The sequence below is a fragment of the Centrocercus urophasianus genome, unplaced genomic scaffold, assembly GCF_019232065.1.
Source record: "Centrocercus urophasianus isolate 14NV4802_14NV808 unplaced genomic scaffold, USGS_Curo_1.0 seq_33, whole genome shotgun sequence".
Taxonomy (NCBI): Eukaryota; Metazoa; Chordata; class Aves; order Galliformes; family Phasianidae; genus Centrocercus; species Centrocercus urophasianus.
In genome coordinates this window covers 2822472-2843999 of record NW_024884900.1, presented here as the reverse complement: position 1 = coordinate 2843999, position 21528 = coordinate 2822472, and the positions used below count along the sequence as shown (strand labels likewise).

The 21528-nt window shown below is 43.1% G+C and overlaps 2 protein-coding genes across 2 annotated transcripts in view; one reads left to right on the top strand and one right to left on the bottom strand.

Annotated features, from left to right (window-relative positions):
• Positions 1 to 1117, bottom strand: part of TEX14 (testis expressed 14, intercellular bridge forming factor) — a 24676-nt gene extending 23559 nt beyond the window's left edge. The window contains exon 1 of the mRNA XM_042830231.1: positions 982 to 1117. Within this exon, the coding sequence (XP_042686165.1) occupies positions 982 to 1117 (136 nt within the window). The remainder of the gene's footprint in view (positions 1 to 981) is intronic.
• Positions 1118 to 1687: 570 nt separating this feature from the next.
• On the top strand, positions 1688 to 18690 carry RAD51C (RAD51 paralog C). Its single transcript, XM_042830216.1, has 9 exons — positions 1688 to 1805; positions 2672 to 2930; positions 3124 to 3290; positions 3831 to 3964; positions 6631 to 6762; positions 9013 to 9079; positions 12264 to 12324; positions 14852 to 14912; positions 18376 to 18690. Exons 1-9 carry the CDS (start codon positions 1688 to 1690, stop codon positions 18481 to 18483), a joined length of 1107 nt encoding a protein of 368 aa, XP_042686150.1. The 3' UTR covers positions 18484 to 18690.
• The last annotated feature ends 2838 nt before the right edge of the window (positions 18691 to 21528 follow it).

Genomic DNA, 21528 nt, shown 5'->3' with positions numbered 1-21528 from the left:
ATCGCCGCGCACCGCCCTCCAGCTCACGGACACCGCTCGCACCGAGCTCCAGTCCCGCCCCAAGCCCCGCACCGTCACTCCCCGCACACACCCGCGCTCCTGCATCTTCCCGCCGCCCCCCGGCCCCGATGCGGGAACCCCAAAAGCGCGACACTGCAGCTCGGACACACGCCCTCATCTGCATGTTCCGCCCTGGCCGACCAATCAAAAGCACCGCTCAAGGGACGGGGCGGGGACACCGCCCCCTGCTGGAGGGCCGCTCCACTCAGACGGACGCGACGGTGAGCGGCGGCTGCAGTCGCTGGGCAGCCCTCCATAGCAGCCAGGCGCTCGTGCTGCGTAGTCACACTCTTAGAGATCAGAGCATGAGATTTAAATGTTCAATAACATTTAGGAAAAACTACCTTCAAGCCTACAATTAATCTTCACAGTCACATTTCTTCCATCTCTAGAGAATATCACGTCCAAAGCTCCCTGTGTTATGCAGAGTACACACCGCATACATACATGCTGCTTCCTTTTCATTGCTGTGTTCAGCACTTCCAGGCTATCAGCATTCTGCTCTGATTCAATGATTTAGGAACATTTCTACTTAACAACTGCACCAACTACCAGGGTTCATTTGTGCCATTCCTGTCCCCATGTCATTAAAAACACCAATATCTAAACCCATACTTTAACCACCCTGTTAAAGACTTAAAATGCCCTCTGGACATTCCTAAAGCAGACCTTCAGAACTTAGTTTTACAGAACCTCCATCACTTGAGACTGAGGTCCTGTAAGCCTTACAGCCAAAAGCACATTTTATTAATTAGTGCCATTTGCCAAGAAGGCCAAAGGCAACAGTTTTTATAAACGTATCTCCACAACTGTATTGATGGACAGCATTCTGATTCTACCTATTTTTTCCCTCTGAACAGATATAAGCACGTGGTTCAAATAAGAGCTTTTCCACAGGGCCCTTTTTAAGCGAGTTTTTACCTTTGTTCAGGAGCTTCTTCACCTTCCTGCAGTTCCCCTGCCGGACGCACTCGTGCAGCTGAGCTTCTAGAGAATCTCCTTTCAAACTCCCGAGCTGCACAGGGCAGGGAATGGGCAGAGGCTGCACGTGAGCCATCCTCCTCCCTCAGCACGAGGCCAGGCTGCACGGTGTCACGGCTCCGAGTTACCTCAGGCTTCGAGAACGTCAGGAGGTGAAGCTGTCAGCAGTAGCTGAAAGCCCTGCCGACAAAGAGAACGGCCGTCAGCACGGTGCGGCTGCTGGCTGCTCCGAGCCGCCTGAGCACAGCCTGCCTGCAGGCTCGGGCAGAGCCCTGCTAAGGGAGAAGGCGCAGGAGGCCACCGGGCCACCCAGAGAACCGCGTAGGCATACGAGCAAAGACAGAACAGAGCCGGCAACCGCCTCTGGCTCACGGCTAGCTCGGCACCGCTGCTCTCTGATCCATTCCCTCAGCACGGCCACCAAACCCGCCGCAGCACCGCTCGTTATTCCTCGCCACTCCCTCACAGCCTCGCGCCGCCACCGCCCAACGGCCGCAGCCCCGGACACGTGTCCACACGCCTCGCGCCTTCACAGCCCGCGCGCGCAGACACTTCCCTCACTGCCCCCCCCCTCCCCTCCATCGCGCATGCGCACGGGCCGCTCCCTCAGAGCCGCGCTGGCGCCGCGCGGGGCGGTGTGCGCGGCATGCAGCGGGACGTGGGCAGCCTGCCGCTGAGCCCCGCGTTGCGTGCCCGCCTGCTGGCCGCCGGCTTCCAAACAGCGCAGGAGCTGCTGGAGACCGGTCCGTGCGGGCTGAGCAAAGGTACCGGCGCGGGGCGGGCTCTCCCCGGCCTGCAGGCCGTTCCGTGCCTCGGGTCGGCGCGCTTCCCGTGCGGGAGCTGGAAGCGCCTTGCGGCGGGGCTGTGCTCGTGTCAGAGCTTAATGCTCGTGTCAGGGCTTAATGCTCGTGAAGCACCTTGAGAGGCTGAAGTGTATTACCCGTCCTGAGGTCTGTACTGTGGCAGCTTCCCTGTGGGACCTGGGGCACCTCCAGGGTAGAGGGAAATGAGGCGGTCGCTGGTTATACTGAGCGATAAGCACTGGAAATAAAACACTGTCACGTTCCTCCTCTTAGCTGCACGCGTTACACGAAGTGAACCTGTATGAAGTTACAAGAACTGCTTTTCAGGAGGCTGAAGCCTGCCTGTCAGTCTGCTGGGCGGCCCTCAGTGATAACACCCTGTAAGCATGTGAGGACATTTGCAGGCACTACTTTGTTTCAGGACTGAAATATTGAGTGCTGCGTTCTGCCCTGCGCTGCCTCGCTGCTCGCTGTGATCTGTGGGTGCTGCTGCTGCCCACTGGCCAGCAGCCCGACTGCCCTCGGGGACTTTCTTGCTTCAGACGAGGTTATTCAGCAGCACGCTGCTCTCCCTGATCCTAAGCGTGGCTGTGGACGGCCGTTTTGCAGATTGCTCATTGCCTTCTGACGCCTCAGCTGCTCCAAGTTCTTCTGCAGACCGGATCATTAGTTCTGAATGTGTTGGCAAGCGTTTTATACTAAAAAGATTAATAATTCTGAGTCACGCAGCAGAAGTATCAGGTTCTGCCAAACAAGCTGTGTTTTCTGTTTGTATTCTAAATAAATTGTAAAAACAAAGTAACTTCTCATGACTTTGTCTCTCCTAGAAATTGGGGTCTCCAAAGAAGAGGCGCTGGAAGTATTACAGGTTGTCAGGCAGGAATGTGCTGGCAATGCAGCAAAGACGGCTGGGGGGTCAGACAGCACCAGGAAGTGCACAGCTCTGGAACTTCTGGAAGAAGAGCAAGCACAGGGCTTCATCATCACCTTTTGTTCAGCGCTGGACAACATTCTGGGAGGTGGTGTGCAACTGACGAAAATTACTGAGATCTGTGGAGCACCTGGTGTTGGGAAAACACAACTATGGTATTTGGTTTTTTTAGATTACTTCTGTGCAACTGAGAATCACTTTTCTTTGTTGAATTTAAGGACGGTGAGAGTTCATCTTGTTATGGACCTGTTCTTTCCTGGCACTGTTCCTTAGCAGAAATGTAACAAGTTTGGAGGGGGAGATTTGTAATGTACTTATTTATCTTTTCGTCTTTGTTTTCCATGGCAGTATGCAGCTGGCAGTGGATGTCCAGATCCCGGAATGCTTTGGGGGTGTAGCTGGGGAAGCAGTGTTCATTGATACTGAAGGCAGTTTTATGGTAGACAGAGCAGCGGATATTGCAACTGCCTGCGTGCAGCATTGCCAGCTTATTGCTGAAGCTCATCAAGAAGAAGGTATGTTGCTAAATCATTTTTTTCTGTCTGGTGGGCCACTTCCAAAGAGTGAATTTTGCAGTTGAAGGGTTTCAGAAGCAGTGCTTGCTTAAGCAGTTCTTGCTGCCAGCCTTTTACTTCCATCTCTATGTATCATACCCACAACTGCGTCAGTGTGACTGTAGAGCCGTACTGCAGACTGAGCTGATCTCATCTAAGGGTAACTTTTTTTCTGTGTGTTGTTTCATTGTGGTGCTCTGGTTTGAAAGTGATTGAAGAGTTCTTTTTCGTAAGTTAATTTTTCATTTTTTGAGCACTCCCTTGGAGGCTCCAGTGTGTCCGTGTGCTAACGCTGAGCAAGCATCTGCTCACTACCCTCCTGACTTTCAAACCAGATGGAAAATAGGTTTCCTGCCTCCTTACCTTCGCTGGTTTATCTTAGCAGAGTTTCTGGGAGGTTTGCTGCTATTATTGCTGTATGTGGAATGGTGGAATAATTAGGGCAGCAGTATGCCTGTACCTACAGGTTGTTGACTTGGTTATTCATCTGTTTATTCTCAGATCATCTAAAAGCTTTGGAGACTTTTTCTCTGGAAAGTATCCTTTCTCACATATATTACTTCCGTTGCCGTGACTACATAGAGCTTCTAGCACAGGTCTATCTCCTCCCAGACTTTCTTTCAGAGCACTCAAAGGTAAGAGTTATTGCAGAACTGAAAGGTAAGGGTTATCATGGAGTTACCTGAAGATAACACTCACTTTTGCATTAGATGCTTTCAGGAATACTCTGATATAATAAGAGTAACACATTGGTACTTCATCAGCTTATCAATAATGTATTGGCTGATGCCAGAGTACAAATGTAAAGTTTGCTTACTTGTTTGCTTTCTGTTCCAGTCCCCATGACTCTTGAGAGTAATTAACTTTGGTTACCAATGCTGCTACCATCCTGAATCTCAACTTTCAGGCAAAGGTACTGGATCTGGTGTTGCCACAAAGGTTATATTTCTTCGATCACTAAAGTAGAAAACATAACAAAACTGCTGTACAGGAGGCTGAACTGTTTGCATGTGGCCACTGTGCAGGGGATCAGAAGGACCTAGTGCCAGTTTTTTCCTCCCAGAAAAAGAACTGAGAGCATCCTGCACATCTTGGCATCCAGAAAGTGACTCTGATTTCTTTCCAGTACATCTTCTGTTGCTACAAGCAACGAAAGCCTGCAGCTTAACTCTTGGGTGGACTGCAGCCAAAAAGCTGCCTAGTATCTAGTTCTTAGTGGAATGCTATAGCAAGGCAGATTTTTTCCACCTCCTTCCCAGATTTCTAGATTCTACATAGCAGATCTCTACATAGCAGATCACTCCCTAGCAGGATTTGGAGAACAAAACTTCTGCCTCATTGCATCAGAGCACAAATCAGTGTTGTTTAGTTAAATTGTGTTTTGCATCTCATTTCCATTTTTGGAAGTTGTTATGATCTTGAAAGCACAGATGGGAGTCTTGCTTTTGCTTAGTATAGTCTGGTATTTCCCTTTCTCTGCCAGTTGCTAGCGGTGCCCTGTTGTGTTTGCTCTTGTGGAAAGTACATGGCTTCATTAGTGCAGTTACGCTGGGCTGCAGTTCTTTGGTGCCATCTGTGCTGATTATGGATGCTTGGCCTGGAGCCTGAAATACTGAAGGTTGCAGGAAAACCGTACGACCTTCTGGTGATTCCTTGGACAGGCTGCAAGTGACTTGACAGATTGCTCATTGAAGTCCAGATCTCATTAAAATTAGTGTGATCCCTCTGCAGATCTGGTGCTGAGATTGGAACTACTGGAATACCTCCAAGGAGAGGATATGTAGTTGTAAGAGAGACAGTGGGTAATATGCATTACTTTCAGAGCTTGTTGGTATGAAAAATACCAATAATATGAAAAAAAGTTAGAAAATATCATTATCATAATAAACATAATTCATTATGTCATATAAAGACAAACTGACGTGTGAAAGGCACGTGTTATCAAGCTTCCTCAAGTAGATCTAAAGCAAAACCAGGCCATATTATTTGCTATTTTGAAATAAATGCAACCAGGAGAAAGTAAACTAACTCACATCTTACCTTGCTATATTAATCTGATAGGCAAGTAATTGAACTATGTAAATATTCCCTTCTAGTATGAGTCATGCTCAGATTGTTGAACTGATTGTTTTTTTCCAGTCAAAAAATTACTCAAGAGGCTCATAGAAATGAATTTGCAGAAAGGAGAAGAATTTTAGCAGGAGCACATCATATTTTAGTTCTAACTACTTGGTGTTCTTTGGTTTTTTGTTGGTTTTTTTTTCAGTTGCAGCCTCAGGGCCATTTCGCAGCATGATGTTTGTTGCAGGCTTATATGTTCCAGCCACAAAGCTACTTTCCTGTAACAAGTTAAATCAATAATACAGAAAATCAGAATGTTCTTTTTTCCAGCTTGTCTTGTACGTTGATGCAAGAACTTGTAGATATTTGGGACTTCAGAGACAACATGTGAACACTGGGGCAGTCCATCTCCCTTCTGTATTTCAGACATTTGTGTCATCAGAACAGTTACAGCAAATGAAGTTAGTAGAAATCAAAATCCCATACTAATGTTTGCATGGTGTCTCGAGTGTGATGAGCCTGCAGCAGCATTTTATTCTACCTTCAACTAACGATCACTACAGAAGTGATAATTAATAAGCAAAGCAAACATCTCCAGGCAAGGCAGATACTCAGCTCCATTACACAGCATCTGGAATATCTTAAGGCATCTGTTAAAATGCATGTTTGCAAAGCAGACAGGACCCACAGAACCTGATGATCTTAACGATGACTGCAAGCAGCACGTCTTCTAGCTATGGTTTGGACTTTGTTTTTTGAGGGAGAAGGTAAAGTAAAATAGTGTTTGTGGAGAGTTGACAAAAGTACATTTCTGATTTTCCTCTACAGCTTTTCTTCAAGGCCTTAAGTCCAGCTTTGTCATGTTGTATTCTGTACCAGAGATAAGTGAGCTCTAAGTGAATGAGATTTGAAACTGGAAAGAGTTGGAACAGCAGCTCTGTTCTGAATTAAATAATGGAAAGGTTTAGAGCAACATTTTGTTCAAGCTAATGCAGATGCATTCTGAGCTTTGTGTGCACAATGCAGTACTGCACTTACCAGCGTGTTTGGACCTTAGGGCTCTTTACCCTGCACTGGTTTGCTGCTGTTTGTCTCCAGTAACAGTATTGTGCTGTCACACACATCAGAGCATCAAATTTTGTGTTACCTCGTACAAAACATTCTGAAGCTGTTAAGAAGGAATCTTACAGCTCTTCATTATGAAAGCAGTGGTCGTTTTTTCCTTTCCTTCTGTGTTTAGGTCCGACTGGTGGTAATTGATGGAATTGCCTTTCCCTTCCGCCATGATTTTGAGGACCTCTCACTTCGAACACGGCTTCTGAATGGTCTGGCACAGCAGCTGATCATCATAGCAAATGATCACAAAGCAGCGGTAGGTCTGGGGCAGAGTTACATCATAAGAGAGTTACCTGGGAATAAATGCATGACAAAGAATACAGCCAGTGTGATCTGTAATTGTCTTTAATTATCTGTAATTGCAGATGGCAAAGTAAAGCTGAAGGGATGTCCTTTACTGTAACGTTTGTCAGTTTGATTGGAAGCATAGATAGATAGCACAGGCAAAACTGGGTAGATGGAAAAATTGTGGTCTTGCCAAAATAAGTAAAAATTGAATAAAAAGCGTCCTGGGAATCTCAAATCCTAGCATGTCATTTTTGTCATGGTTTCACATAATCTTCTTGCAGGACAGGGTTGGAAATAGAATGCTTCTTTACTCTTTCCTGCCTGCAAAGCGCACATGCAATAAAATACTTTGGAATATTTAGCAGTTACAACAACTCCTGTTGGTGTAAAAATAAATCTGTTCCTAGGAAGGAAAAACAATTACCTGCTGGAGTTGGGTTTGCTGTTTTGGCACCCGTGGAAGCCCATTGCTTCCTTCCTGGGCATTGTTGCTGCACCATTTGTGCCTGTGTGGAGGCCCACCAAGGTGCAGCCGGTAGCCAGCAGATGGCACTCAGAAGCTGCATCTGTTCCAGAAGTTGTTTTGACAAGTCTTTTGAAGTACAGAAAAGCATTGTTCAGGAATTAGAGCTTACACGGTCTCAAAATGGTGCTTGCTCCTGCAGCTGTTTCCAGGTGATTTGCTTCCTTGTCGCCCACAACTCTCTCGTGCAATTGGTTTTGTTCGTAACTGCTAAAAATAAGCCTTCCCTTGTGCATCCTCTGTTAGCTGCAGGAAGGAGCACAGCTCTGCTTTGGTTCAGTGATTGTGCTTACTGCTGAAAGTGTTCCCCCTCTCCTTCGTGATGTGAATTATGGAGGTTCCTCCTTTTGGTGTGGGCACCAAGGGAGACAAATGTTATGTGACTGCTTTGTTTGCACAGCCTCCTGTTCTGAGTGCTTTCACTCATAAATTGGGTACCTGGTGACCTTGAAAGGGAGTGGTTGTCATTGTATAGCCTCTTTTTCTTTGTTCAAGGGAAACATAACTTTTCTGTTGAACAAGTGAGCAGTTTAATACAAACAGTTGCTAAATAAACACTTGATAAAGAAGTAATCAATCACAGGGCTTCAGAAATTGTTTGGTTCGGTGACCTTCTTTGTTAGTATTTGAGTTAGACTGTTTGCAAGCTATGTGGAATTAAATTCATCTGGCATGCCAGAAATTGCTTGACTGGCAGCAAAGCTGGGCAGTCTGAGTGCTCTGATATGGCAGGAAGCAGGTTTCTTTAGATTCTAAAGCTGAACTCAGTTGGGTTGTGCTGGAATGCCCAGAAACAACCGTTCTGCAACAATGAGATGGGCAGCCTTGGTGGAATTGTTATCATCTGCTCAGGATGAGGAACCTTTTTCAGATGTGCAGGCTGTGTCTCAAGGCTTTCAGCTATAGGAGTGTTTTGGTGTGAGCCCCGTGTGCTCAGTGCTCTTTTCTGGCTTACAGGCATGACAAAGAGTGAAAATCCCTGCAGTTTAAGATAGATACCATTTTTTTTTATTCTTCATTTTTAATGAACTTTGCAGTTAATATTCCTGGCTCTTTTCTGTCTCACCCACCCTCATTTCTACCAGAGATCTAACCTAGACTGTCTGTGAACCTCCTACGAGTGATTCGTGCTGCGAAAACACTCCCCCGCTCTGTCTGTTCCCTTCCATCCTGCTTTGTGTTGTACTCTCTTGCGCATTTTTAGACTACGAGGTGCAGCAGTTCTGTTAATCACCGGGTTGATCCCTGCTTTGTGCAGCATCAGGTTCACTTTAGCCAGGGTGACTGAACTGTTATCTCTTTATAGAGGGCTATTACAAGACACATGCATCTAAATACAGATCCTAATGGTATTCAGTACAAAGACAATGGAAGATACAAGTTATGTCCCTCGGGAAGGAAGAAATTTAGGGGGAGTAGGTTTTGTTTTTATTTTTGTTTAACCCTGAATGAAATTAATGCTCCTTTCATGCAAACTGAAAATACACTTTTCAGAGTTTTCTTATTTTGTTTTGGCTATTGAGGAAAAGGTGAGGGGCCTTTCTAGTTTCTTCTTGTTAACACAAACGCTTCATTTCAATGGCAGGAGTTTTGCTCAAGTAACTTCTTGATTGATAAAAACTTTTTAGAAATGCCAGCCTTCCCTCCCAATCTGTTTTCTGGAAACATTGTTTATTTGCTTGTTTCCTCTTTCAGGTTGTTCTGACAAACCAAATGACAACCAGGTTTGGACAAAACCAGTCCATGTTGGTACCTGCATTAGGTAGGTGTTTAGCTTTTGCACTGGGCATGATTTCCTTACTTTTGGCATCGGGAACAACAACAAAAAATTATTAGTAAACTGTGAATTAGATCTATCAGTGTTCTTTAAGGAGACAATATCACACCCTAAGAAGCACATGGTATGAAGACTAGGAGCTAGATTTAGACCTGCAGCAAATGCGTTGCAGCTTTCCCCTGAGGATGGTAGGCTGTGGAGGTGTTCCAGCTGCAGCAGTGTCAGCTAAGGAGGCCAGCAGCCCTGCTGGTGGTCGCTGCCACATCCTTCGTGCTGGCTGAGCTGTTTGTCTCCCAACCCATTTTCTGCCAGAAGTGGGCCAGGTAAGCCTCAACTGTTTAAATAATAAGTAAGCTGGTGGCAGATGAGGTAATTGAGATGAAACTTGCTGGTGATGGATCATACAAAGAATGTAGGAATGGCAGTATGGGCTTTAAACTTCTACCAGAAAGACTGTGATGAATAAGTTAAACAATAACAGGAACTCATGTCCACAGCTTCGTGGTCACACCCCTCAGAATACACTGAAGTTATCCAGAGAATCATCCACTGCCTCTCCAATGAAATTTAAATCATTTGTTTTGCCATTACACTTGAACATGTTGCCATTTACTGTTTGAAACAGAAGTGTTTCATATTTGGTGCACAGCTGGAACCCTCTACCCATTAATCTCTGCAATTATGATACAGAGGGAAGTTCTGTGTGAGATCCTCAACTACAGCCAGCCCACAGAGAATTAAAGTTCTTTTCAGACGATTCCATTTTGCCCTGTGATGAGCAGAGTACCTCGGATGGAGTCTTCTGCTGTGGTCATAGGGGAAAATAGAACAGTTCTTCTGAAGTAGAGATATAGACAAATTAGGAGCTAAATGCTGAGCTTTTTCTTCTTACAGGTTGTAACTACATTATTTTGTGATGCAGTTAAAGGGCACAAATTATCTGTCCACTGCTTCAGTTTCTGTGAATTAAGTAATGAACCTCTTGTTCTGCAGAGGAAGGAGAGAAAGGAGACAGAACAAAAGCAGAGATGTTCTCAGTGTCTGTGCAGGCATTGAACCATTTGGCACAGATGTAAGATAAGATGAACAAATACAGATCATCTCCTTGGAGAATGTGGAACTTTGAGCTGTGCATGCAGATAAAGAACCAGCTTTCAGTACCTGACCCTTTTTGTCGTTTTTGCCTCTTGCTCTCTGAAGTATTAGTTATTTTAAGCAGCCTTTCTGGCTATAAGCTGAATTAGAGCTGATAGATTCCATCTTAAAAAAATAACCAGCAGTGTTTGAGATCTGTTGTGTTTAAGTCATAGGGACAGGAAGGAGTGTGAAAGGATTCAGAGTAGGCTACAACTCAAAGACATCAGGTATTGTCTGGTGCATGTACTTATTTTTACAAATGTGTAATTTGACATAACTTCCTATTGACCATAAACTGATTGTGGCTCTCACCAGAATATGCACAACCACGTGGTGTAGCTAAACTAAATGGGGTGCACTCTTGCAGAATTGAGGGTTTGTAGCAGCTGGTAAAAGATTCAGCGAGGAGGTGTTCTGCTCATCCTAAACGGCAGTATCTCAAGTGGAGTACTTTGGAGTGCTCCAGAGCTGCTTTCAGTGGGATGTGAATTTATTCCAAAGACGCAGTACAAACATTGAGCTGATGGATTACTGGATGGTTTTTATGACCCACTCTTAAGGGATGCTGTTTCAAAAGCCTCATTGTAAAGGCTGAAGAACCTCATGCTTTTCTATGGTTGCTTTTAGCCAATAAAGCTGTTGAGGGGAGGGTCAGGAGCAGAACCCAAGTAAAACCAATCCTATTGCCTCCCCTACATATTTTTTTTCCCCTCATTGACTGGTAAGCCTTAGAAATTTCTAAGATTTTACAAGAACATTAATCTCTAAACTCTTACTCATCTTCCTAGCAGAAGGGAAGTTCTTAATTATGATGGGGGGAAAAAAGCACAGATGCTGCAAGGTATTAAGTCAAAGCCTTACGGAAGGCAGCTCTCTTTCTCACTAGTGATAGCTAAGCTGGCTGTTCCCAGACATTTCTATTCGATATATTTAGAAAAGAGGTCAAATATTAATCTGCAAACAGTTTTAACTCAGAAATGTCTCATTTTATGGTAGCATTTTTCACTCATGTTCAATATAGTTGGAAACGTGCTGGTGTGGAATTTATACCCATTGTAAAATGTGTTTTGATCTCTGACTCAGAACTGTATCTGATAACCAAAATCTCTAATCTCAATTTCAGTATAATGGAACAGAGTCTGGCAGGACGCCCAGAGGGTCCAGGTCTTCCCTATCATTGAATCACGTTTTCCTTCTCCGTGCTTTAATGAATACCAGAGCACACAGGGCATGTGGGCCTGTTGACATGATGGAGATCCAACAAATAAGTGATTCAGAAGTTAGAGCTGCTGCAGGCTTGTGGCACTTAACCCAAACGACTCCTTTAAAATCTAATCCATCTTCAGACTGCTGAATGTCTCATGGGACAAACAGAAAAAAACACCCAGTAAAAAGTGTGTCTGTAAATTGTCTGAGCTTGCCAGGTTTGAGCTGAAACAGTAGGGCCATTTCCCATGAAATACATTCCAACCTTCCTTCTCTTTTTCTTTTCCCTTCACTTATGGTTGTGTTTGTTTGCATTCTTCTGTCAGAAGTGGAAGACTGCTTCAGGGGCCCTTAATACTTCAATAATCATTGACTTTCTCCCAAAGCATGTATCCCAAAGGGAGTGATGTTTGCTCATGATTATGCTTGAGAGAGAGAACGCCGCAATTTTGAAGTAGGATTTAGACATACTACCTAGACTTCTTTACAGTCATAAGAAAGATCTTTTTTCATGGTGCCTCTTTTCAGGATTTGTCTCGTACCTGTCCTTTATGAGGTACATGTTCATTTCTTCTACAGATAGAGAGGTGTTGCGTCAAGCTTTCTATAAAACACAGAGATTATTCATTGTCTTGGTCTATTTGATGAACTAGATGTGAAATCCTTGTATGTGTGAAAAAGATGGGAGTTGTTTCTGCAAGAAAGATACATGGGCTTAATCATGTTTTTTTGGTGTTGTTTTTTTCTTTTTAAGACTGGTTTACTTTCAGTTCAATTTATGAAGCTGCTATTTTTTAAAGGAGATGAATAAATTTCTGTTATGCAGGAGAAAGCTGGGGACATGCTGCTACCGTGCGTTTAATCTTTCACTGGGACAACACTCAGAGGTGAGTGAAAATATAGGCCAGTAAAGGTATGCAGTAGGACTGACAAGTGTGACATTGGATCTTTTTCAAATGGGCTTTAATGGCCAAGCAGGGTTTTAAATTTGAGTTTTGTCCTTGGTCTTCTGTGACCCAGGCTGTTGAAGATCAAGAAAAGTCTCGTTTGAGCTAAGCAGTGTGAGCTGCACCGTTGTGCTTTTCCTTTTTGGTGTGGTTTGTTGCTGAGGTGCTGTGCCACGGCCGACCAAGTCATTGTAATGGCACTTGCTCAGACACAAGAATCCTTGCTTCTATGGGAGTTTGGCTCTATCAAAAATTCAGTCTCACCATATTTTGCAAGCAGGGAATGGAATTTCTGTACTTCAGTCTGCATGGTGCAGTCTGTGTAAATTCATTTGATGCTCAAGAGGGCTTTCCATCTACATACTAATTCTTAGGAAGACTACAGGCCCACTGAGCCCTGCACCTCAGTGGCAGCTGTTGGCTCTTTCTGCTTTTAAATGTCACCCGATGGCTCTGGAGAACTGAGCAGCTGCATAAAGCTACAGTACAGTGGAGGGTTGGAAAGAGAGCCACCTTACTCACAGTGTAGAGTGCGCCTATGGGAGATGGGCTTAAAAGCCCAAGGGGAGAAGATGGCCCTTCTAAAAATGGTACAAGGTTTTGCCTGTTGCAGTGAGATCTGTTTTGTTTCCTGGTACATTTTTCACCTCTTTGCTGCATTACAAGCATATTTTTATTCCTTGCTCATTTGGGTTCAACTTGCATTTTAGTATCACAGTGCTGCAACTTGGGACTTAAGAAGCCTTCATTTGATTTTTTAATCCTTTTGCAAACAGTGAACAAAAATGCTGCTGGAATGTTGTAGTGCACAGTTCTGCTTGTTAAACTTGAAGAGCAGTGACACTTTCTTGTGGAATTTTGTTTTTTAAATTCTAAGAATTCCGAGGGTGAAGGCAATGCAGAATGATTACAGCTGGCTGTTTAGTTTAGAATTAAATTTGCACTGATTAGTTAAGTCTTTATAAGGGAGAAATTGCATCAACATGATGATTACAGAATGAACAAAAGTTAATTTTGTATATCAGAAGTGAAGAGCTTTTTTTCCTTCCTTCTGCAGCGCAGCTAGTAATTTGGGAGGTGTCGGTTCCAGAAATAAAGCCAAGGACAGGCAGACATGTTTCATTCACCGTTATAAATATGCAGCTAATAGGGAGCAAGGCCTGCAGAAGCAGAGCAGTTTGGGTTACAGTTGCATGTCTGTAAAAAGCAGAAGTAGCTAGATTCTGCTGCGTTTGTAGCATAAGCTACTTGGGCCTGATGATCCGTTGTGGTTAATCTTGTTTTTGGGCTCCTGAGGTGCAAAGATGACCGTTTGAGAATCCATTTGTCTTTTTTTACTGCACTCTGACTAAGTACGAGACCCATCTCTTTTCTTTGGCACAGGAAATGTCAGAGCTTAATTACAAGGGTTCTCAGTGCAGTGAGGAAAGATCCTTTTGAGTCAGTTATGCAGCAGAGCTCCAGCTGAGCGCTTGTGAAAGCATGGCTTCTGCAGCTTTGGATTTAGGCTATTTTGTAAAGTACAACCCACCACTTAGATGTTCTGAGGAATTCCCTGCGTGGCTAATATGAAGTGGCAGTGTTCCTCAGGCTGTAATTACGTGCTCTCTAATAGAATGGCACCTCAGGGAGAAAAAAAAGAAAAAAACAAAAATAATTAACAGGATCCTTGGCAGACTGTCCTGGTACAGAGAGAACACTTTATTGGCTTTGCATTGGTGTAGTTTTGTGCAGGTGGGCACAGTGCAAACTAACAGCCTTAGAGCTGGTTGAAAAATCCCTTGCTGTTGAGGTGTTTTGCAGTCTTCTCTGTATGATGCAGGTGCCTGCTGGGCTACGTGCAGCGTGAGCTCAAGTCAGGATGCATTGCTTAGACTCTAAATGCATGAAGCCAAGGAAGTGTTAGAGAAGAAATAGAAGAAAAGCTATTTACTCCAGGTTATGCTGTATGTCACTGGCAAGGTCAGGCTTGGAAACAGAACATTTTGTTCTCGTTCTGCATCTGCTCGGTTCTATTGCCAGGTTGTGAAACACCTAGGGAGAAAAACTCCCTGGAAGTTTTTGAATTCTTGTGGGTATCTCCCAGCGTTGAGAGGCCAAGCAAAAAATAGTTGCTTTATGGAGAATTGTGCTTAAAATCGTTTTTGTTTGCATTTTAAGAAAGTAGCATTTGAAATTAATTCAGAATTGATATTGTTCCAAGAATGTGAGGAATTACTGTAATGAAACAAGGCTAATTGATTGCTCTTCGTTAGCAGGTCTGAATTGTACTTGAGCTGACAGGTCGCACAGGGGTGGGATTTTGGCATCCAGAATTTAACTGACCACTGTGAAAATGCACACACAGATTCCACTGGTCACCTATCAATGACTGTGGGAAAACTTGGGTCTGGCCATTTGGTTGCTTATGATTTTTTAATATCGTATTCACGGACAATAATTTTTTTTTTATTTTTTTTTAAACCAGGTTGGCAACATTGTACAAATCACCGAGTCAGAAGGAGTCAACCATACCATATAACATTACAGTTAGTATTTCTCTTGGGATGGAGATACAGAGATGGGAACGAAGTGTTGGATGTAAAGAAATTGTCAGACGCTGGCAGACCTGAGAATGCTGCTCGCTTTCTTCGTGCTGCCTTTCAGCTTCTTTCTGAAGGCAGCCAGGAACACCAGGATGTTTCCAGATTAACCATCAGATTTACAGGCATCCTGTGCCCATTTCTGCTTGTCCCAGTGCTGCACAGTTTATCTGCCCTTCATGTCAACTCTTGGCCTAAGTACAATTACAGAGGAGAGTCTTGCACTTGGAGCCTTCCTTCAGGATGCCAAGCTGCTTTCTTCCGTCACATTGTTTGTTTCCCCAGTGGCTGGGGAAACTGCATCTGTTCTGATTTGTCATTTTTAGGGCAAGGCTGACCAGAATCATTCACGGCATTCCAGAGACCTCCAGATCTCTGCCTGTTCATTGCCTGACACAACAGAGGTTGTACTTCTATCTTTCACAGCTCTGTCCTACTGGTGACCCTATGGCCAGGCCATATATACAGAAGTGTGTATTTTTTCTTCTGTTGTCACTGTATGATGAGATTCCAGCTGGAGTCCTCATTCAGCCCTAGGGAAATCCTGTGATAGTTTACTTTTGTTGAGTGCTTAGATACATATTGAAAATATATATTGTTTAAGCTGATTATAGGTTAAAAAACAAGCACTCTGTTCTTGTGTCTTCAAATGACAGATACATAGGTACATGCCATAACTGTTTGCTCTGTGTCCTCATGGAAACACGTTGCCATAGCATTTCCTGCAGATTTTAGTGCTGCCCTAAAATGAGGTCCTCAAGATATTGAGCAGAATTCAAGGGGTTTTTTTCCAGCTCTAAATGCTCCCACTATTTTTAGTTACTTATTTATTTGTTTATCAGTTCTGTAAAGGCTGGACAGGAAAATGGGACCACATCCCAAGGTTGTTCAGATCATGTGATGCAGCTGTGCAGCCCTGTCTGTGCAGCTGCCAAATATTGGATTCTCTTAGTTTAATTGCCATTTCAGCTTTGTACATATTATAGAACAGCTATGCTGTCTTCGTCCACAATCTTGATGTACAGTAGAGAGCATATCTTAACCAAAGATTACTTACAACTTCAGACTATCCCTGTGTTTTTTCCTTTAATCCTGTTGAGCTGCTTCAGATGTTTCTGTGAGTAAAAAATGCATTATCAATGTTTCTGTCATGAAAAGCAGGTCTGACAATAATTGTTTGCTGTTACCATTTCTCATTCTCATCTCAGTAGTTAAACTGGAAGATGTAAATATGTGTTCAGTGCTTCCAAGTATGATGCAGGACATCTGTGTATAAACAGCAGACAATTTTAAAAAAACAACAACATCTAAGATGCATAGGATTATAACTGCCATTAAATTCAGTGCAAATCAGATAGTTTGGTACTTCTGACATCTGGCTGATCAGTGCTTGTACACTGGTGGAGAAGTATGGGACTGAGTGCCTGAAGCTCCAGTTCTTTTCCAGCTGTTTCTTTTCCAGCACATTGGCAGATCAGCCACCAGTCTGAGCAAGCCTGGAAGCTATGGAACGCCTATCAAATAATTCTTTCATAGGCTGATGAGGATTCATTCTTAAGTGCAGAGTATAGAAATGTGAATTGATTTAAGCACAAAGGAGTAAATGGCTCATCTGATTCATCTAAATTTCCCAGGTAATATGACCTGATTATTTGATCATGAAAAATAGGGATCCAGAACTTGTATTGTAAGAATTGTTCATATTTCCCTGAAATTTGCAGAGTCTGTCAGACTAACAATGAGAATGCCTTTAAAGTAATAAAGGCATCAGTTCTGGTGTAGTCTGTAGGTGCCAGGGAAACACTGAAGAACAACCCAAGATGGGCGCATCTGTGGTGGGAGCTGTGCAGGTCCAAGGGAGCCTTTTTCAGCCTTAGTTCTGCTAGCCATGTTTTCTCCATATTAAACTGCTAACAAGCATTGCATGTACTTACAAAATTCTTGTTTTCTTTCTCACTGGAGAGAGGCTGTGTACATGCCTTTAACCAAACGCAAAACAACCATACTGAGCAGCCTGGTTCATCTTGTTCTGGCCTTTATAGCCTTTATAGCCCCGGAATGCTTTTACTGAGAGTCTAGCATGCTAGATTAAGTGGATTCTTGGCTTTGATCCACCTTTGTGCCTAAGGGAAATAGCAGAGATTAGATGCAAGCAGCAGTGAAACACTAAACTTGAAGATTCCCCATTATGCTATTTAGAATAACACTTGAGTTGCTCAAAATAGCAGAGGGACCGCACAGGTCCTGCCCTCGTGGCACCTCTTGCTGTTTGCTCCCTTCAAACATAGCAGGCTACATGAGGTGAGGCATTTAGAAATAGAAATACAGAGATGAGGCACAAGCAAAACATTGTGATTGGTCTTATCTTGGCTTCATTTTGATGCAGGACATAGTGGCATTTTGAAAAAGTCACACATCTGGTAGTAATTCTCCCTGATTTTTCACACTGCAGTAACCTGAAGTGTCAGCCTTCCTGAAGTGTGCTCAGCCCTGTGTTGTCTCGACCTGAGCACTTAGGATCCTCAGAACAATTTCTGATTAACACTTTTTCCTCTCTTGAGTTTGCAGTACAGTGAGTCCTTCACTCAGCTGTCAGCAATGCTCCCTACACAGCATTTGGAGATAAAGCAGTTGAAGGCTTCACATAACGTCTCGGTGTTATGTAATAACTGATGACATTTAGCTAACTGATTTTTCAGATCTTCCATCTTCTAAAGTCTTGTAAGATCATCAAACCGTGAGGTAATGTAACAGAAAATACCAATGGTATTAAGCAGAATAGATCACCTTAAGCTCTCTACTATGTAGCAGCATCTAGTTTTCAATTCTACATTTAGGTTTTGGCAGTTAAAAGTACTCAGCCCATTGTGTCCCATAAATCACTGTGCTGGGACTGTCCCTGCTGACTGCAAAGGCCAGATGAGGTGTCTGCTTCTCTTACAGTGTCTCCTCAGTGTTTTCAGTTCATTAAATAGACGCATGAAACAGAAGGAGGTCTCAGAAGATTTTCAGTGCTGTTTCTGAAGATGGCTGAGGCAGTTAATCCAGTGCTCATCTCCTTGTTCTGCAGGAGGTTGGCTTGAATCTGGGCTGAAGGATTTGGCTTTTAATTTATTTAAATAAGCAGCATAAGTTAATTTGCAGAAAAGCACCGCTATGTAGTCAGGGGTTGTTAGAGTAAAATGCAAATGGTAGCATCACTGGTGAAAGGAAGCAGAGACAGTAACTAGTGGCCACCTGTGTTGAAAACCTTTCAGTTCTGAGCTTAACCTCATCTAGAAGCATTCTGCATCCACTCTTCTAAAATAAATGATAGCATCATGCCTCATTCTGATCTTCTGGGAACTAGAGTTACTCATGCTCTGTATCTATAGAAGTAATATCACGTGATTTCACTTATATATTACAGCCTCAGGGCTTCCGAGATGTGCAGCCTCCACCTGTCACCCAAAATGCAGAAGGTACTGAAATGAACCCTCGCAAACGGCCACGGAGAGAAGAGGAAAAGCAACAGTGATTCAGAAGAACCATTCCAAAAAGCTGTGCTGCATGAGAACAACCATGGAGAGAGCATGCAGCCAGAGGCAGCCGGAGAGGTTCTTTAAATTCCTACTCTGGACTTTATTTTATTGTTAAAACTGTAATATGAAATTTTTTTTTCTGGCAGAAAAATTACCTGTGTATGGCATGATTTTACTTTTATAATAAAATCTATTTTATATGATGAGGCTTCAGCTTTTTTTGAGATGAAGGATACAGCTGCTTGGGGTTAAAAAAAACAACAGCAGGAAATGCGAGCATCCAGTGCAGTATGTTTAATGACACAGTTCTTGGTCAGTCATCTGTTTCTGTGTGCATCTGAATTGTAACGAGGTTCCATGCAGCAATCTGCTCAGGTGCCTCAAATCAGGGCAGAAAGTTGTGGAGCTGTTGAGCGATGCTTTAAGATAAATGAGTGCTTTATGCTATGCCAGAATGGGGCGTTAGCCCTTACCTGCTGCTCAGTCCTTGATCAAGGGCAGTCAAGCACTGTTCTGAACTTCTCATTTATCTCGTGTTGATAACAATAGAGACAAAAAGGCTAGATTTGAAGGACAAAAAATTTAATGCAATTTTATGTTTCTATTTTGGTGAGAACATTCTATCTCTACTCAAGCTTGAGCCAAACTGCTGTTCAGCCCTTAGCTTTCCATATTCTTTTACCAAAGCTTTCAGAATGAAAATTCTGTAATTGGAATGTGCTTTGTTTGTGGCTTTCATTTAACAAAGAGGAGACCCAGGCTTCTTAGACACCAGCAGTATATTAGCAGCTTCAGAATCTAAACTAAATGAATGATTATCCACTGAAAAACAGCAGGGATCTGTCCTTTTTTATTAACAAAACAAATCAATAAGATTATTTGAGGAGAAAAAAGGTACTGCAGTGCGAAATGGTAATTTCTTCAGTTGTGAGAAGCGTTTGTCAGTACACACACACACATCTGACCCCCTTTCTGGCACAGTTTGATGATGTTATAGCTGAGGAAATTCAGCCAGAAGAGTAAATAGGAAATTCAAGTTGTGGGAGTCACTATCTTTAATTTTTAATTTAGTAACGCTAAACTGACGTTGCCTTGAAACAAAATTCAGCACTGAATCTGAGTCACAAAACTATTTAAAAAGCTGCAATAAAAAAAAAAAAAAAAAAGTGACAGTGATTTTTGGATCATTATAGTATTAAGATAAAATTTACATAATAAAATATTAAAAGGAAAAGTAGTCAGTTGCCATACTGCAAACTGGGCTCTATGAAAATTTTAAAACCATGACTCAGGGAGAAGCTCTCCAGAAGCAAGACGGAGAGGAAGAAAGGCAGCGGGATGCGTGACTCAGGCAAACATCTCAGTGCAGGAGACACAGGCAAACAAAAGGGTCCTGCTGCATGTGATGTCAGCAAGCAAATGCTCCGTTTGGGAATAACAGCTTCCTACGTATTGCAGTGCAGGAGGGGGAGCCAGCACAGCGCACACGCTTACGTAGGCACAAGGAAAACCATGCAGCACAAATGGCGTAGCAGCATTTAAGGAGCGCTGCTGGCTGCTAGTGATGGCTGCTACCTGATCCGTTTGGTTTTATGAGAACATCCATTTCTGTCAATATATTGTTTTGATTTAATATCCTCAGCACATCCTTACACGTGCAAAGACATATCCAACATACCGTTCATTTCATCTGACTGTTCTTTTTGTTTTGCTTGTAGTAGAGCAGCATCCAGAAGCCCCAGCTGAACGCTGATCCTGTTGCACCAAGGCAGAACCTTTTGGCCAAGCAAATGTTAGATCTTCCAGGGTTCCAGGTGTCACAGACGCCAGTGTTGGAAAAAAAAAAAAAAGAAAGAAAGAAAAAAAAAGTAGTTACTTGCTTAACAGAGGGAGTTATAAAACATCCAGAGAAATATTGGAAGCTTCTATGCTGAGATTTATTTATATATTTACTCTAATTGAAGTTATATTAAAAATCAGCTCTGCAGACCTGAACTAGAGAGAAGGATCTGTTGGCGGAGACAAAATTAGATTAAATGAGGCAGATTTTGTTCTCATCTGTTGGAGAGAAGGAAGGAAGCTGTTCCAGGCTTAGAGCTGCATATAAAGAAACAATTTGACCATTGCCTTACCAATAAATCTTCCATGGCAAGTTGGTGTTTTCTTACATGTGCCTGGAATTCTGCATTTCAGAGCGTCGGTGCACAACAGTGAGCAGCAGAAGAGAATTTTACGACTGCTCAAGAAGTGAGATTCGATCTAGCTCCTTTGTGGCAATGAATCAAAACTAAACTAGGTCGTCTGGTTTGTTGCTAAAGTTCCACTGTTCTGAAAGGCGGCAGATTTAACTGTCACACTGAGTTCAATATTGTTCACTTTCGTCGGGTTGACATTTACTCGTGGTGTAGGAACTTAGTCTGTCACCACAACAAGAACACAGTATGTACCACAAGGCCTGGCAACAAGAAAACATTGTGGTTAGGAGATAGTTCTCAAGCCCAGAATCCTACCCTGAAACTCTTCAGTTTGGATACAGAAAATAATTTATTTCTTCCTGATTTCATGTGTTCTGTGCCTTTTCCATTATGAGACACTGAGAATCCAACCAATTTCCGTGTAGAAAATTATTAAGAAAACCTGGAGAGGAAATAGCTGAATGGAAGACAAGAAGATGTAGCCAAGGTTCAACTTATGCAGCCAAACAGCTTTGCCTTAAAGTCGGTTACTGGTTGACTAATGTGGATGGATGCTGAGCTGCTCACCCCAATGTCAGACACAGCTTGGACAGAAACACCTATTTTTCTGTTGAATTTCAGTCACTGTTCTTTTAGTCACTAAATTTAGAATGAGATTTATTCGAAGGCATTTCATGGATTAATGACAAAGCTGAAATCTTTACTGCCTACTTTTCTATCTCCACCCTTTTTCTGAACAAGAGAAGATTCATCAGCTGGAAGGACAAGTGACTGTGTTCCAGCTTCTCAGAAGTGACTGCCTCATGCTTGGGACTGTAATTATTTAGTAAGGCACAGGAATTTATA

Bases quoted from the DNA above. Each gene is read 5' to 3' on its own strand.
- RAD51C (XM_042830216.1), top strand. From the start codon at position 1,688: ATGCAGCGGGACGTGGGCAGCCTGCCGCTGAGCCCCGCGTTGCGTGCC. The intron at 3,965-6,630 runs GTAAGAGTTATT...TTCTGTGTTTAG, and splicing joins TTCTTTCAGAGCACTCAAAG to GTCCGACTGGTGGTAATTGA. The intron at 14,913-18,375 runs GTTAGTATTTCT...TATATATTACAG, and splicing joins CCATACCATATAACATTACA to CCTCAGGGCTTCCGAGATGT.